At 40.6% G+C, this 13,312-nt stretch overlaps 1 protein-coding gene across 1 annotated transcript in view; it reads left to right on the plus strand.

Moving 5' to 3' along the window:
- WDR43 (WD repeat domain 43) overlaps positions 1-5,263 on the plus strand; it is a 56,664-nt gene extending 51,401 nt beyond the window's left edge. Inside the window, exons 17-18 of the mRNA XM_025354795.1 lie at positions 3,514-3,563; positions 3,664-5,263. Of these exons, the coding sequence (XP_025210580.1) occupies positions 3,514-3,563; positions 3,664-3,846 (233 nt within the window). The 3' untranslated portion in view covers positions 3,847-5,263. The remainder of the gene's footprint in view (positions 1-3,513; positions 3,564-3,663) is intronic.
- Positions 5,264-13,312: the final 8,049 nt, after the last annotated feature.

Consider the following 13,312-nt stretch of genomic DNA (forward strand, 5'->3'; position numbering starts at 1 on the left):
TATGAAAAAACTTAATGTTAATACATTTAAAAATCTAGGTGGTATAGTTAATTTTTAAGGAAACGTTAATGACCAAAATTGACTTTAAAAGAAATAAAAAGTTTGAAAAAGCCAGTAGCTCTAAAATTGACTTTATAAAACCTCTCACAAGATACGCCCAGAAATTTTGAAGGTTATTTGATCAAGCCTTCAAAGAACAAGTCTTTTTTTGTTGTTGTTTTTGACAGGGTCTGTCTATTGCTCAGGCTGGAGTGCAGTGGCTCGAGGTCGATCATAGCTCACTGCAGCCTCAAACTCCTACACAAGCAATCCTCCTGCTTTAGCCTCTAGAGTAGCTGGGACTGCAGGCTTGAGCCACTGTGCCTGGCTAATTTTTTTTTTTTTTATTAAGGTAGAAATGAGGTCTCTTTGTTGCCCAAGCTGGTGTTGTGCATGTGGCCTCAAAAACAGTCTTCTCGCATCAGCTTCCCAAAATGCTGGGAATAGAAGCATGACCCACAACACTGGGCTGTCCTTTTTGTCATGTACTAACAATTTAGTCATTTTATGAGCCAAGTAGAATCTTGATAACAAAACCTGGAAATGTCAAAAAGAGAACATTTTAGATCATCCTCAAATATCCTGAGTAGCAAATTGATCGTAGATGTAGAGTTACAGCTAGACCAATGGATTGGCATAGTTACCCCTGAAAAACCCGCAGCTCTGTGGACTCTTGGTGTATTAATTGATGGTGTGTATTGTCTCATTGTGGAGAAGATAGCCTGCTCAGTAAATCGTTAGAAACACGGTAATTTACATGGAACAAAAAATTTTACCATCATCACATCACACATCACATTCCATATTGTGAGAAATGGAGAAATTTAAAAGAGTAAAAATGGTCAGGTGTTGGCCATGATTTGGGAAATGGGAACTCATGCTGTGGTGGGAGTATGTGTGCATTCTTATTAGAGAGCAACTTTGTAATCTCAAAGTTTGCAGTTTGCATATCCTTCCATTCATCGGGGGCAGTCCCAAAGTGATCCCAAAGTGCTTGGATCCCGAAGTGCTTTTGTGTGTCCCAAGGACCAACACTTCTCCAAGTATGAACAGAGGACCTATGGGGATGCCCGGAACTCTTCGAGAAGCTCATGATGTCCTCCACTTTTCAACCAGTTGTCTGTGGGAGGCTAGATTTTCTTCATATAGTTCAAATAAAACAACATATCCAAAAAATAGAATGCAGAAGCAAATATGAGAAGTTCGTAACAGTGCCACTCTACTTAGTAGAATTTGTTGTTGTTGTTTTGGAAATTCCATTTTTCAATTTTAGTATATGTGTTGCCGAAGTGAGCACAGAAATACCATTTTTCATTAAAACATTATTTATGTTAACATGTAATGGATGGGCATTTGTAAACAGATTAAATATTCTTAAATTTAAAAATTGAATTTGAATGTGATAAATATAGGTAGACTTTTCCCACATAACCAAAAACTTTTTGGAGCCCTCAGTTTTTTAAGAATGTGAAAGCATTTTAAGGCTAAAAGGCTTGACAACATAGCTTTAAAACATAAATGTAAAGAGATTATATAAGTATGTTCATTGCAGCCTTTATAATTAAGAAAAAGACTTGTAAACAACATAATTCTTCCTTAGTGGGAGCATGTTTAAAATGATTTATTCCTTTAGCATAACACTACTTTAGCCAGAGTGCCTGGAGTCGAGGTCGAGTTAACATGCATAAGTTTGATTACAAAATCAAGTCATAAAATGATACCTTCTGTATAGCATCGTATAATTGTAAAGGATTAGTAAGCAAAATAAGGGTGGCTTGAACATAAGCTCCGCGATACTGTAACGTTCGGTTTGGTAACTGAGGTGGCTACTAAATGACTAACGGGTGGTTAGTGTAGACAGCGAAGCCAGACAGAGGGATGAGTTACCTCTCCGGCCATGCGGAGCCAGATAGCATGACACTTCACCATGCTGCACATAACAGCACGCAATGGAAAACTCAGAAATCCTTGATTTGTTACATTTTCCGTTTAATAGTTTTGGACTGCAGTTGCCAAGGGAAACTGAAACTGGGGAAAAGGAACACATATTGGGGGAACTGCTGTATAAGTCTTTCGTGAATATGTACTTGTGTAATTCATGAGTAATATAATGTATATGTTATAACAGCATACTGAGGAATGAGAAGCTCACAATAGTGGTTTCTTTTAGGGAATGGGCTTAGGGAGATGGGCATGTAAGGGAACTTCATCTGGAGATAATGATTTATTTTCTTAAGAAAAAGTAGATAGAAGAAGGATGTTAGAATGTCTTAAAAAAATAGGAACCCCATTCTATGATAACATTAGCACACCTAACGAAATCAATTCCTTAGTTTTATCCAGTGCCCAGTTTATCTTCATCTTTCTCCAGTTATCCATAAAATACCCTTTAAAGTGGTTTTTCCCATGCTAGACTCGAGTTGTGCATCATGGGGTTGAATCTGGTTACTGTGTTTCTGAAGTCTCTTTTTATTTTTTAAGAACTCCCCTTTTCATGACATGGACTTGGCGGGAGACTGGAAAGTGTATTTCACAGAATGCCCCACCTTGTGGTTGTGGATTTGCTTCCTTTTGGCTTCTTTTAGTTTGCTCCTGTAAGCTACAGTTCCTTTAAACTGAATGTGAGGTCTAAAGGTTTGATTAGATTTTATTTTTGGAGGGGTTGCATCAGTGCTCATCACTCATATTATATCACACCAAGAACCACATTGTGCGTGTTCACAGTTTTTTCCTCTCCATTGTGAGATACATTGTCCTTAGTGCTTAGAAAATAATCTAGCTGTGTTAATTTTTTTTAATGTTTGAGTGTTTACCCCCCCCCAACAATCATACATCTAATTTATCAGTTGCTAATATTACATTGTTAGTACTTGGTGGATTAAAAATAATGCTAATTCTTCCATAAGCCAGCTTTTCTGTGTTGAAGTTTTCCTCATCCACTGGGGCTATTTGGTGGCCCTGATATGGCTTAGTATTTTAAGATGAGATTTTTGTAAGGGGTTTGGCTAGGTGGTTTGGCCCAATGAGATCTTGAAGGAATAATATAATGAATATACCTTTATACATGTAAGAATAAATTAGCCAGGTGTGGTGGCTCACGCCTGTAATCCCAGCACTTAGGGAGGCAGATGTGAGTGGATCCTTTAAGTCCAGGAGTTCGAGATTGGCCTGGACAACATGGTGAAACCCCATCTCTACCAAAAGTTAGCTGGATGTGGTGACTACTCAGGAGGCTGACGCAGAAGCCTGAGGCTTGAACCCGAGATGCAGAGGCTGCAGTGAGCCAAGATCGCTCCACTGCACTCCAGCCTGCAAAAAAAAAAAAAAAAAAAAAAATTTATGTCTTAGTTGGATAATTGCTAAATATAAATAATATTTCTAAAAGTAAGTTCAGGAAACTGGTTCTGTTTATTTTCCAGGCTATACCCTCTGTTTTCTTCTAAAATTAAGGCTGGATTTTTTCTCCCCTTACAGAATCTTCTGAAGAGGAGTCTGACGATGAAATAGCAGATAAGGATTCTGAAGTGAGTGATTTGTTCCCTGTATGTACATCAGCCTGTATATCCTCATACTCTGTAAGAATGAGGCCTTCATGAATGCTTTCCTTGTTGGTATTTCTACTAGGATAATTGGGATGAAGATGAGGAGGAGAGTGAAAGTGAAAAAGATGAGGACGTTGATGAAGAGGAAGATGAGGATGCTGAAGGAAAAGATGAAGAAAATGGTGAGGACAGAGATATAGCAAGTGAAAAAGAATTAAATGGAGATTCTGACTTAGATCCTGAAAATGAAAGTGAAGAAGAATGAAGACTGCAAAGCAAGCCGGTCAAACCATATAAACTCTGGCTCACCTTGCCCAGTGGTGAGGGTTGCCTCTGTGCCAGGATGCCAAGGACCGCTGCACATTTCCAAATTCACAGCGGTGGATCCCATGCCACTTTGCTGCCCTGAGCACCCCAGACTTGACTGTGTAAATAAGAGTGTTTCATTCAAATGTTAATAAACTTTACACAGTATATAGACACATTTTCTGCAATGTACTGACATCAGTGTCCAATATATGGTATATTTTTATAATATAATATCCTAGTCTGATTGGTTATATCAAGAATTGACAAGTGCAGATAAAGACCTTTCCCATAGGAGTTCAAGAACTGGACTGTTGTGAAGGAGTCAGCTCTTATCTCAGGTTGGTATCTTTCATCAAATCCAGATGCAAAGCAGCACTAGTGAAAATTTTTTTAATTTAGTACATTTAATTTGATACATTTTCATAAAATATGAAGGGATAACTAAAAACTGAGGTGAAAACGATGGTAATTAAAAAAAATCATCAGTATCCCTAGTTTGTGTATTAACTGTGATAATCTGACATGAGTCAGATTGAATATTTGGAGTGCTTCCCCAAAATAACCACTTATTTTTTAAGCTGTCATGTGAAGTATTTTTTTTAAAACAAAAATTATGGTCATTAAAAAAGCTAGATTAGCCTTATTAAGGATTTTTCTTGACTGCAAATTGCTTGTAAAGAATCATCAGTATATAGATTAGAAGTGCTCATTACCTGCAACTTTTAAAAAAATTCAGTTGTAGCTGCTTTTGAAGAGGTTTTCATTTTATTTAAATTACTAATGGATCAAAGAACAATTGTTTATTTTTTCTCTTTGGTTTTAGATATTAATGATAACCTTGTTGGAATTTTTTTCCAAAGAAAATATTTTTATAATTAAATAATTTAATGTTTTCCTTCCTTTTCATTACCTACTCTTGGCAGTGTTAGGGTATCTGTTTACCTTCAAAATGATAAATCTCACTCAAGATTTTTTATGTATGTATAAATATTTTGGTGTGCTACAAAAGCCTTTGCAAATTATCAGTAGTTTTTTTTTTTTAAAAGAATGAGCCGATGTTGGCTTAGTGCTCACTAGGGGACATGCAGATGGAAGCTCACCTCTAAGAAACGGCTGGACAGATGGATTTATTTTTTCCCACCTGTGAATATGTAAAACAAAACCATTATCTTTGAGGGACTTTTTAATACCAATGGCAGAACAGAGATTTGTGTGCTCAACTTAAGAGCCAGAACCATATAAGCATCTTGGGAAAGCAAGTTTGAACCAGCTGCTGGTGTAATGTACAGTTATATTTGTCTATAAATGGAGCTGTTTATGGCAATTTAATACCATTCTCTTTGTAAAGTGAATAAATATTCATCTTTACCCAGTGCTTGTCTTGTGGTATATGTAGAAGAATACAGCCACATGTTTGGGCTTGTGGTGTGAAGGTTTTTAAAAAGCAATTTTGCTCCCCTGGCATTAAATAGGTAAATGCTTTCAAAGCTTGTGGATAACCTGGAATTTGCAACGAAGTGAAAGAATCAAGACATTTGTGTTAGTCTAGTGTCAGCTATAGCTGGTTGATTCTTCATGCATTCCCACTTGGCTGGGTTGTGACTTCACAACCCAGGGCTGTAGTGACAGTAAAGAAAGAGATGTGCTGGTAAATTCAGTCCTGTACTGGTAACCAACACTTGGCTTATGAGTCTGATTTCCCTTATACCTAACTCTGCCTAAAGAAGTAAATGATGACAAACCATATGGTAATTTCTAATTATTTTTTTGGTTTAGAAAAATCCAGAGTTAAATGAGGCTTGTTACGAAAAGAATCTTCTATTTTTAGAGTATTTCATTGCCTTTTTCCTGTATTTTCTTTTTTGAGATTAATTTTTCTTCCCAACTTTTCATTTTGAAAAATTTCAGCCCTCCAACCACAATCAAGTCAGTCATCATATATTGTAATTACTTGTCATATTGCTCTAATAATTCAGAATAGTCACCCTCATCCTGTGTGTGTGTGGATTTTAATATTTAAATGAGTCCACATAAATTAAGCCATGTTGTAGAATGTCCTACATTGTGAATTTGTCCAATTGTTTCCTTATGATTAGATTCTGGTTTAAATACTTTTTGGTAGCAATCCTAAAAAGGTGGTGGTATTTGAGATGAATTTTTAAAAGAGAATTATTTGGGTATAAATGAATATGAGAAGGTTTTAATGTGAGTAGATGTCAGGGCCTCAGGTTTGGGGATTTTGAAGCCATAGTAGAATGGTTAATACTTCTGGTGAGGCTCAGAAATTGGGACTTCATAATGGAAACATTGGGTGCATTGATATATCTGGGGTTGTTATAATTCCATTGGAGGTTAATGCCCAACATGCTACATTCATTCATTCAGCAAGTGCTTCTTGATTGCTTACTCTGTGTCAGGGATTATTTAGTAGCTTGATGTATAACCACTGAACAGCAGCAGGGGAGGATATCTGCCTTTGAGAAGCTGACATTCTACCAGGGAGATGATGGCCATAAACAATGTATGAGTGAGTAAATGCCAACCTTTTTGGCACCAAGGACTGGTTTGGTGGAAGACAGTTTTTCCATGAACCGGGTGGGGCAGGGGATGGTTTCAGGATGATTCAAGTACATTACATTTATTGTGCACTTTATTTCTAATATTATTACATGGTAATATATAATGAAATAATTATACAACTCACCATAATGTAGAATCAGTGGGAGCCCAGAGCTTGTTTTCTTGCAACTACACAGTTCCATCTGGGGGTGATGGGAGACAGTGACAGATCATTAGGCATTAGATTTTTATAAGGAGCATGCCATCTAGATCCCTCACAGTACAGCCCTCCTATGAGAATCAAATGCCGCTGCTGATCTGACAGGAAGTGGAGCTCTGGCAGTGATGTGAGTGATGGGGAGCGACTGTAAATACAGATGAAGCTTTGGCTGACCCTCCACTCACCTGTTGTGCAACCCAGCTCTTAACAGGCCACGGACCTATGTTAGAAGGTGGCACCCTACAGGTGGAATAGCAGATTAAGGAGGCTGGGAGTTAGGGTGAGGGAGTGCTGGTTGCAGAATTAAATACATGATCAGGGTAGGGTTTATTGAGAGGGAGATTTGAATATAGACTGGGAAGAGGTGTCTGGGAAGTAGGTATCTGGGGAAGAGAAAAGAGCTTGAGTCTAAGGTCCGCATGAGCCTGCTGTATGGAAGACTGAGAGGCGGTCCATGTGGTACATAGTGAGAAAAGGAGATTAAAGCAGAAGGTAGCGAGCAGTCAGGTTGTGTAGGGCCTTGAGGCCATTGTAGGAACTGTCTTATGCTAACTGAGAGTTTGAGAGAGTGACATGGTCTGCCTTCTGTGTTAAGAATTCAGTATCATCCTGGCTGTTGTGTTGAGAAAGCACTGAAGGACAGTTTCTTGAAAGGCAGAAACCGGTAGTGTGCTTTTAGAGCAATCCAGGGAAGAGGCGATGGTGACTTGGGCCAGGGTGGTGTTATTGGAGTTGGAAAGAATTGGTTGACTTCTGATATGTGGAAGTTAGAGCTGATGGGATTTCTTTTGAGATGTGCAAGGAAGCCAGAAAGCAGGTATGATTCACAGGTGCTTTTTGCTAGCACCTGGATGCTGCTGTGGGTGGAGTGGGTTTGTGAGGGGAGATCAGGAACTGAGTTCTGGACATTTTGAGTTATAGATACCTATTAGGCATGCAGGTACACACCCACGTAACTTGGGGGAGAGGTTGGATGGAGGTAGTAATTTGGTGTTGGCATAGATGTGACATTAAAGCCGTCCAAGACTGGGTGAGCTTCCCAAGGGCGTGGTCTGAATAGAGAAAGAGCCCCCAGGCCTGGCCCTGGGCAGGAGCGGGGACCCCAGGGATCCCAAGAAAGAGTGATAGTGAGGTAGGAGAAACTGATATTTGTTCTATTCTCTTCAAATTTGAATTCCCTTGTTTTTTGTGTGTGTGTGGAGACAGGGTCTCGTTCTCACCCAAGTTGGAGTGCAGTGGCATGATCATGCTTCCCCAGTTCAAGTGATCCTTCCACCTCTCATCCTCTTGAGTAGCTGGAGCTAGAAGTGCACACCACCATGCCCGGCTAATTTTGGTATTTATTTTGTAGAGATTAGGTTTTGCCATGTTGCTGGTCCTAAACTCCTAGGCTCAAGTGATCCTCCTGCCTTGGCCTCCCAAAGTGCTGGCTGGGCGTGGTGCTTAGGTTGGAAGCCACCATGCCTGGCCAGATTTGAATTCTTGCCATCCCTTAGCTGTAATTTCTTTCAGTTGTAATTGGTAAGATAACTGGTAAACCCACCCAGGCAGCAGTGGCTTTTTCGATGCTCCTCCTGTGACCATTTGTGATCATGTCTTTGAAGACAACTCAGGCATAAAATTAGATTTAATTTTAATCAAATGTAGTTAGCCTTTGACTTTTGTGGCACCTCAGCACTGTCCTTATGCTGACAAAATTGCGCAGTGGATCACAAAGCAGTGGCAGAATGAGAAGCCGTAGCAGTGTAACAGGATTAGCAGGTGTCATTCAGACAGAGGACGCCTGGTGTGGACAAAGCGTGGGGTGGGGTGGGTAGTGCTTCATCTTCACATGGTGCTGGCTGACTCTGTGTGAGGACACTGGGTTGGCTGTACTCATCCATACTTTAACTTGTGTTCATATGTGTGTGGGTAACTTCTAATATGAAAATATTTCTGAGGAAAATAAATAGCTGGGCATGATAGCAGATGCCTGTGGTCCCAGAATTATAAGTCATTGTGTAGAAAGCAGTGCAAAATAAAGTTTGTTTGGATGTCATATGAGAAATCCAAAGGTTGAAAATTACCACTTTAAAATGGCCTGGCATATCCTAGGTAATTGTGGCTCAAAGGGAGAGGAAATAATCTTTCGGGTGCTGAAGTTAGAAAGGGCTTTTAAAGGGAAATAAAAACGAGGTAATGAAAACATGTTGCCCCGGGCCTGCCCATGGCCCTGTTGTAGTTTAGTTTGTTAGAGATTCCTCCCCGACCTAGAGCTGTCCAGAAAGTTCAACAGAGACTGGAAGCAGCCCTGAAGTTGAGTGAGGACTCAGCAGCTCCCTTAGTTGGTCCTGTGTGGTCATGATATTTCAAAGCTGGACCAAAGCTTTGCAGATTCAGAAACTTCAAATTTTGTTCTTGTCTCTAGAGCTGATGCAATTTCACAGAGTCGAATCGCTAACCAGGCTGCCAAGAGAAATTGTGTTGCATGTTGTGTTTATTTGTGACAGGTAACATTCCTCTCAGTGGAGCAGGATGTTCCCGTTGGGTGGTGACCCTTCTTTGTACTCAGGAGAGTCGCATAATAAACCAGTTTCGTAATTGGAAGATTGTGTTTGGACCAGAGTGTGGAGTAAGAGAAATGAACTGGATGGCCTTTGTAGCTGGTGGTGTGGACAAGTCTGGCCTGTCTGTACTGACAGGGTTGGAGTTCTTGGCTCCGTTGTGTGTTGTGCTACGTCCTCTTACTGCCTGCTAACCACTCTCCTTTTGTTAACAGGAATTGTTAAAAAACCATTGACTGGCTGGAATGTGGATGTTTTGTCTCCTCAGGCACCCACTTAGGGTTGCTGGTCAGGATGCTTTCTCATAGTTTAGGAATAGCTTGCTGGTGAGCATGGGTACCATAGGAATATGGTTATACCTAAAAAACAAACTGGATAGATTCAGCCAGACTTTGACCTTGGTAATTCATGACTCAACCTCGACAAGGGCCTCTCCCTTTTTTCTGTGGCAAAATATACATAACATTTACCATGTTAATCATTTTTAAGTGTACAGTTCTGTGTCATGAAGTATAGTCACATTGTTGTGCAACTGGCAGAATCTCTCAGTTGGTGACTTTTGTGGTTTGATGAGGTACAAGAAATAAAAGGAGGGCAGACAGGAATGCAAGTCGGTCTGTTGTGAGAAGAGACTACACTGGGGTCCAGAAGCTGACTGCTAGTTCTGGGTCCACACCACAGGTGGCAGTGATAACACAAGTTCTTTTTTCTGGAGCGTGACAGGAGAGTAACAGCAGTGCCACCTGTCTCATGGATGCTGTAAGAACCCCATGGATCTGCGTCTGTGGGTACACGTTGAACATCAGAGTGCAGCGCCTGGCTAAGGGATTATTTTCAGAGCAGTTAATTGTTACATGATAGGAGAATAAGTTCTAACGGAAATTCCTTTTTGTCTTTGGTGTTATCAAGAAATCCAGACATAGCCTTATGGGTGGACACGGTTCCCCTTTCCAAAGGTGAAAAAGGGAACTTAATACAATCTTTTTTTAAAAAATAAGACTGTAAAAATCTATTGTTTTGAAAGCCAGTGACATGTTCATTGAGGAAATTTTGGCAAAGAAGGAAAATAAAATCATATGACAGAGATAACTATGATGGTTTGGTGTGTCTCCTTTTAATTTTTGTCTTTGCATGAATATACATGCTTTTCTTAGGAAACTGGAATCAATACATACTCATTTTATCATCTTTCACACAGTATCATTGTCAATTATCCTTTGAAATCATGTTTGTGATTCTCACTATTCCGCCCATATTATACTTTCACTGTTCTCATGTTTTAATTTGTTGTAGGTAATGCTAGAGGGAACATTCTCAGACACATTTTGTATTTTTCTTAAAATGTATCCTTACGAGATATTTCTAGGAGTAGTGTTACTGAGAAAAATGACATACATACTCCCTTAAGACTTAAAAAATATACCAAAATCCCCTTCCAGAAAGGTTCCATCAATTTTAGCCTCCATATGCATGTTTTTATTTCCATTTCATCATGACTGAGTTTAACTACTTTTTTTTTTATGTTCATTGCCATTTGTATTTCTTTATTGTGGGTTTAGATCCTGGTCCATGCTTAAAAAGGCATTGTCTTGTTTACCTATAAAGTCTTTATAAAAGAGAATCATTCCTTTCCAAAGATATGCCACAAATATTTTCCACAGTTTGCCTTTTCATTTTTTTGACATTACTTTCTTTTTCTTTTGAGACAGAGTCTCACTCTGTCACCCAGGCTGGAGTGTAGTGGCATGATCTCGGCTCACTGCAGCCTCTGCCTCCCGAATTGCAAGCAATTCTCCTGCCTCAGTTTCCTGAGTAGCTGGGATTATAGTTGCCTGCCAACATGCCTGGCTAATTTTTGTATTTTTAGTAGAGATGGGGTTTCACCGTATTGGTCAGGCTGGTCTCGAACTCCTGACCTCAAGTGATCCGCCTGCTTCGGCCTCCCAAAGTGCTGGGATTACATGTGTTAACCACTGCACCCAGCTGATACTATTTTCCTTTAAACTTTAAGCTTAAAAAAAGTTCCTTTTCTGAAACCAGGCAAGTATTTCTTGCATTTTGTTCTCGTCTCTCTCGTTATCTCTGTGTGTGTGTGTGTTTATATTTTTTACACTTTAGTAAACTGTGACTTTTCAGTGCATTATGAAATCATTAAAGTGGGTTGCAGCCACCACTTTTTAAAGAAGAAAATGTAGTTAAAATAGAATATGCCAGTGCATTGCATGTACTTAAGAGTAACTTGTTTTAGGGGGTACACAACGTAAAATGTGTTCTTGTGCTAAGGCAGTTGAAAGCTGCCTCTGCTATACGGAGTTCTTTTCGGTGTGTCTTGTGAGATGAGGCTCTAACTTGGGATTCACACACACACACAGCCCGTTTTCTGCACACTGTGGATTATTCTTTCCATCCTGCACACTTGTGCTTGGTTTATTATGGTAGGATCCTAGTCTGTTTCAGCACTATCCATTCTGTTCCATTGCTCTGTCTTGACAATACATTATTTTTAACTTTGGGGGCTTTAGAATTCACTTTTATTGTTGGTGTCTTTATACCTCTTGAAATATTTTCCTAAATGTCTCTTGCCTTTTCATTCTCCCACTTTGCTAAGTAAAGATTATTTGGTTGTAAGAAACAAAAATTGGGGCATTTAAGCAAAACAAGTGTAATTACAATTTCAGAGAATTGTCAGGGTACACAGAGACAGCTTGGCTGCAGGGAGGATTACAGGAGACAGAATCATTAGGGCTTTTGTGTAGTCTCTCTTTTTTTTTTTTCTTTTTGAGTCTTGCACTGTTGCCTGGGCTGGAGCAAGATCTTGGCGCACTACAACCTCCACCTCCCAGGTTCAAGCGATTCTCCTGCCTCAGCCTCCCGAGTAGCTGGGATTACAGGCGCCCGCCACCACGCCGGACTAATTTTTTGTATTTTTAGTAGAGGTGGGGTTTCACTATGTTGGCTAGGCTGGTCTCGAACTCCTGACCTCAGGTGATCCACCCGCCTCGGCCTCCCAAAGTGCCGTGTGGTCTCTTAACTGCTGCCTTAGAGTTCCTGCTGTCGTCTGGCTGCCTGACTGTTCCTGAGGTTATGGTGTTATCATCCAGCCACTTGCTGATTCTTAGGAGAGCTGGGAATTCTCTGCTGTCTTAGATGCAGCCCTCTCCCCACACCTTTCTCCATCTGCTCTATGCCCTTGGAGGCTGAGTTCCACTGATGGCATCCGCTCACCTCCCTTGCTGGAGATTGGAGGGTGGGAGGCCACGCGGTCAGAGTCTACATTCTCCTGCTGAGCTCTGCAGGGCTGTGGTTTGGTGGGGACCGCCCTGGTCCTCTGGCTATGCCCTTCACTCTGGCTGGAAGTCCAGTGACAATTTCCTTCTGTTGGTCGCTTTCTGCCTGTGCCAGAATGCCTCACTCTCCCCTGTAGGCTCCCTTAACTCCACTCACACTGTTGTAAGTACTGTAGTCCCTTTATAAAAATCTGTTAGCTCTGCTTAAAAGTGTTTGTTTCCTGCTGGGAGCCTGAGCCAGTCCACACTCCCAGTTCCTGGGAGGAACATCTGATTGACTGCATTTTGGTTCAGGTGTTCATCCTAGCCCAATCACCCCTGCTTGGGCTGGGGTCACACCGCACTGGTGACTGCCAGGAGCCTTGTGAACAGGGCAGTTTTCATGCTAGAATAGTTTGTTTCATTGGGAATTGAGCTGGGAATGTGAGCTGCCTCACAGCTGTTAACATTTAAAAAACACACTTGCTACTCGGGAGGCTGAGGCAGGAGAATGGCATAAACCCGGGAGGCGGAGCTTGCAGTGAGCTGAGATCCGGCCACTGCACTCCAGCCTGGGCGACAGAGCGAGACTCCGTCTTAAAAAAAAAACAAAACAACAACAACAAAAAAACACACTTATTTTTATTTTTTAAAGTTGTAAAATATAAAATCTACCATTTTAACCATTTAAAGTACACAGTTCAGTGGCAGTGAGCACATTCACGCTGTGTATCACCACCATCCGTCTCCAGAACTTTCTCATCCTTCCACACTGAAACTCCGTATCCATTAAACAATGAACTCTCCCTCCAGCCCCTGGTAACCACCATTCTT

The sequence above is a fragment of the Theropithecus gelada genome, chromosome 13 (assembly GCF_003255815.1).
Source record: "Theropithecus gelada isolate Dixy chromosome 13, Tgel_1.0, whole genome shotgun sequence".
Lineage (NCBI taxonomy): Eukaryota > Metazoa > Chordata > Mammalia > Primates > Cercopithecidae > Theropithecus > Theropithecus gelada.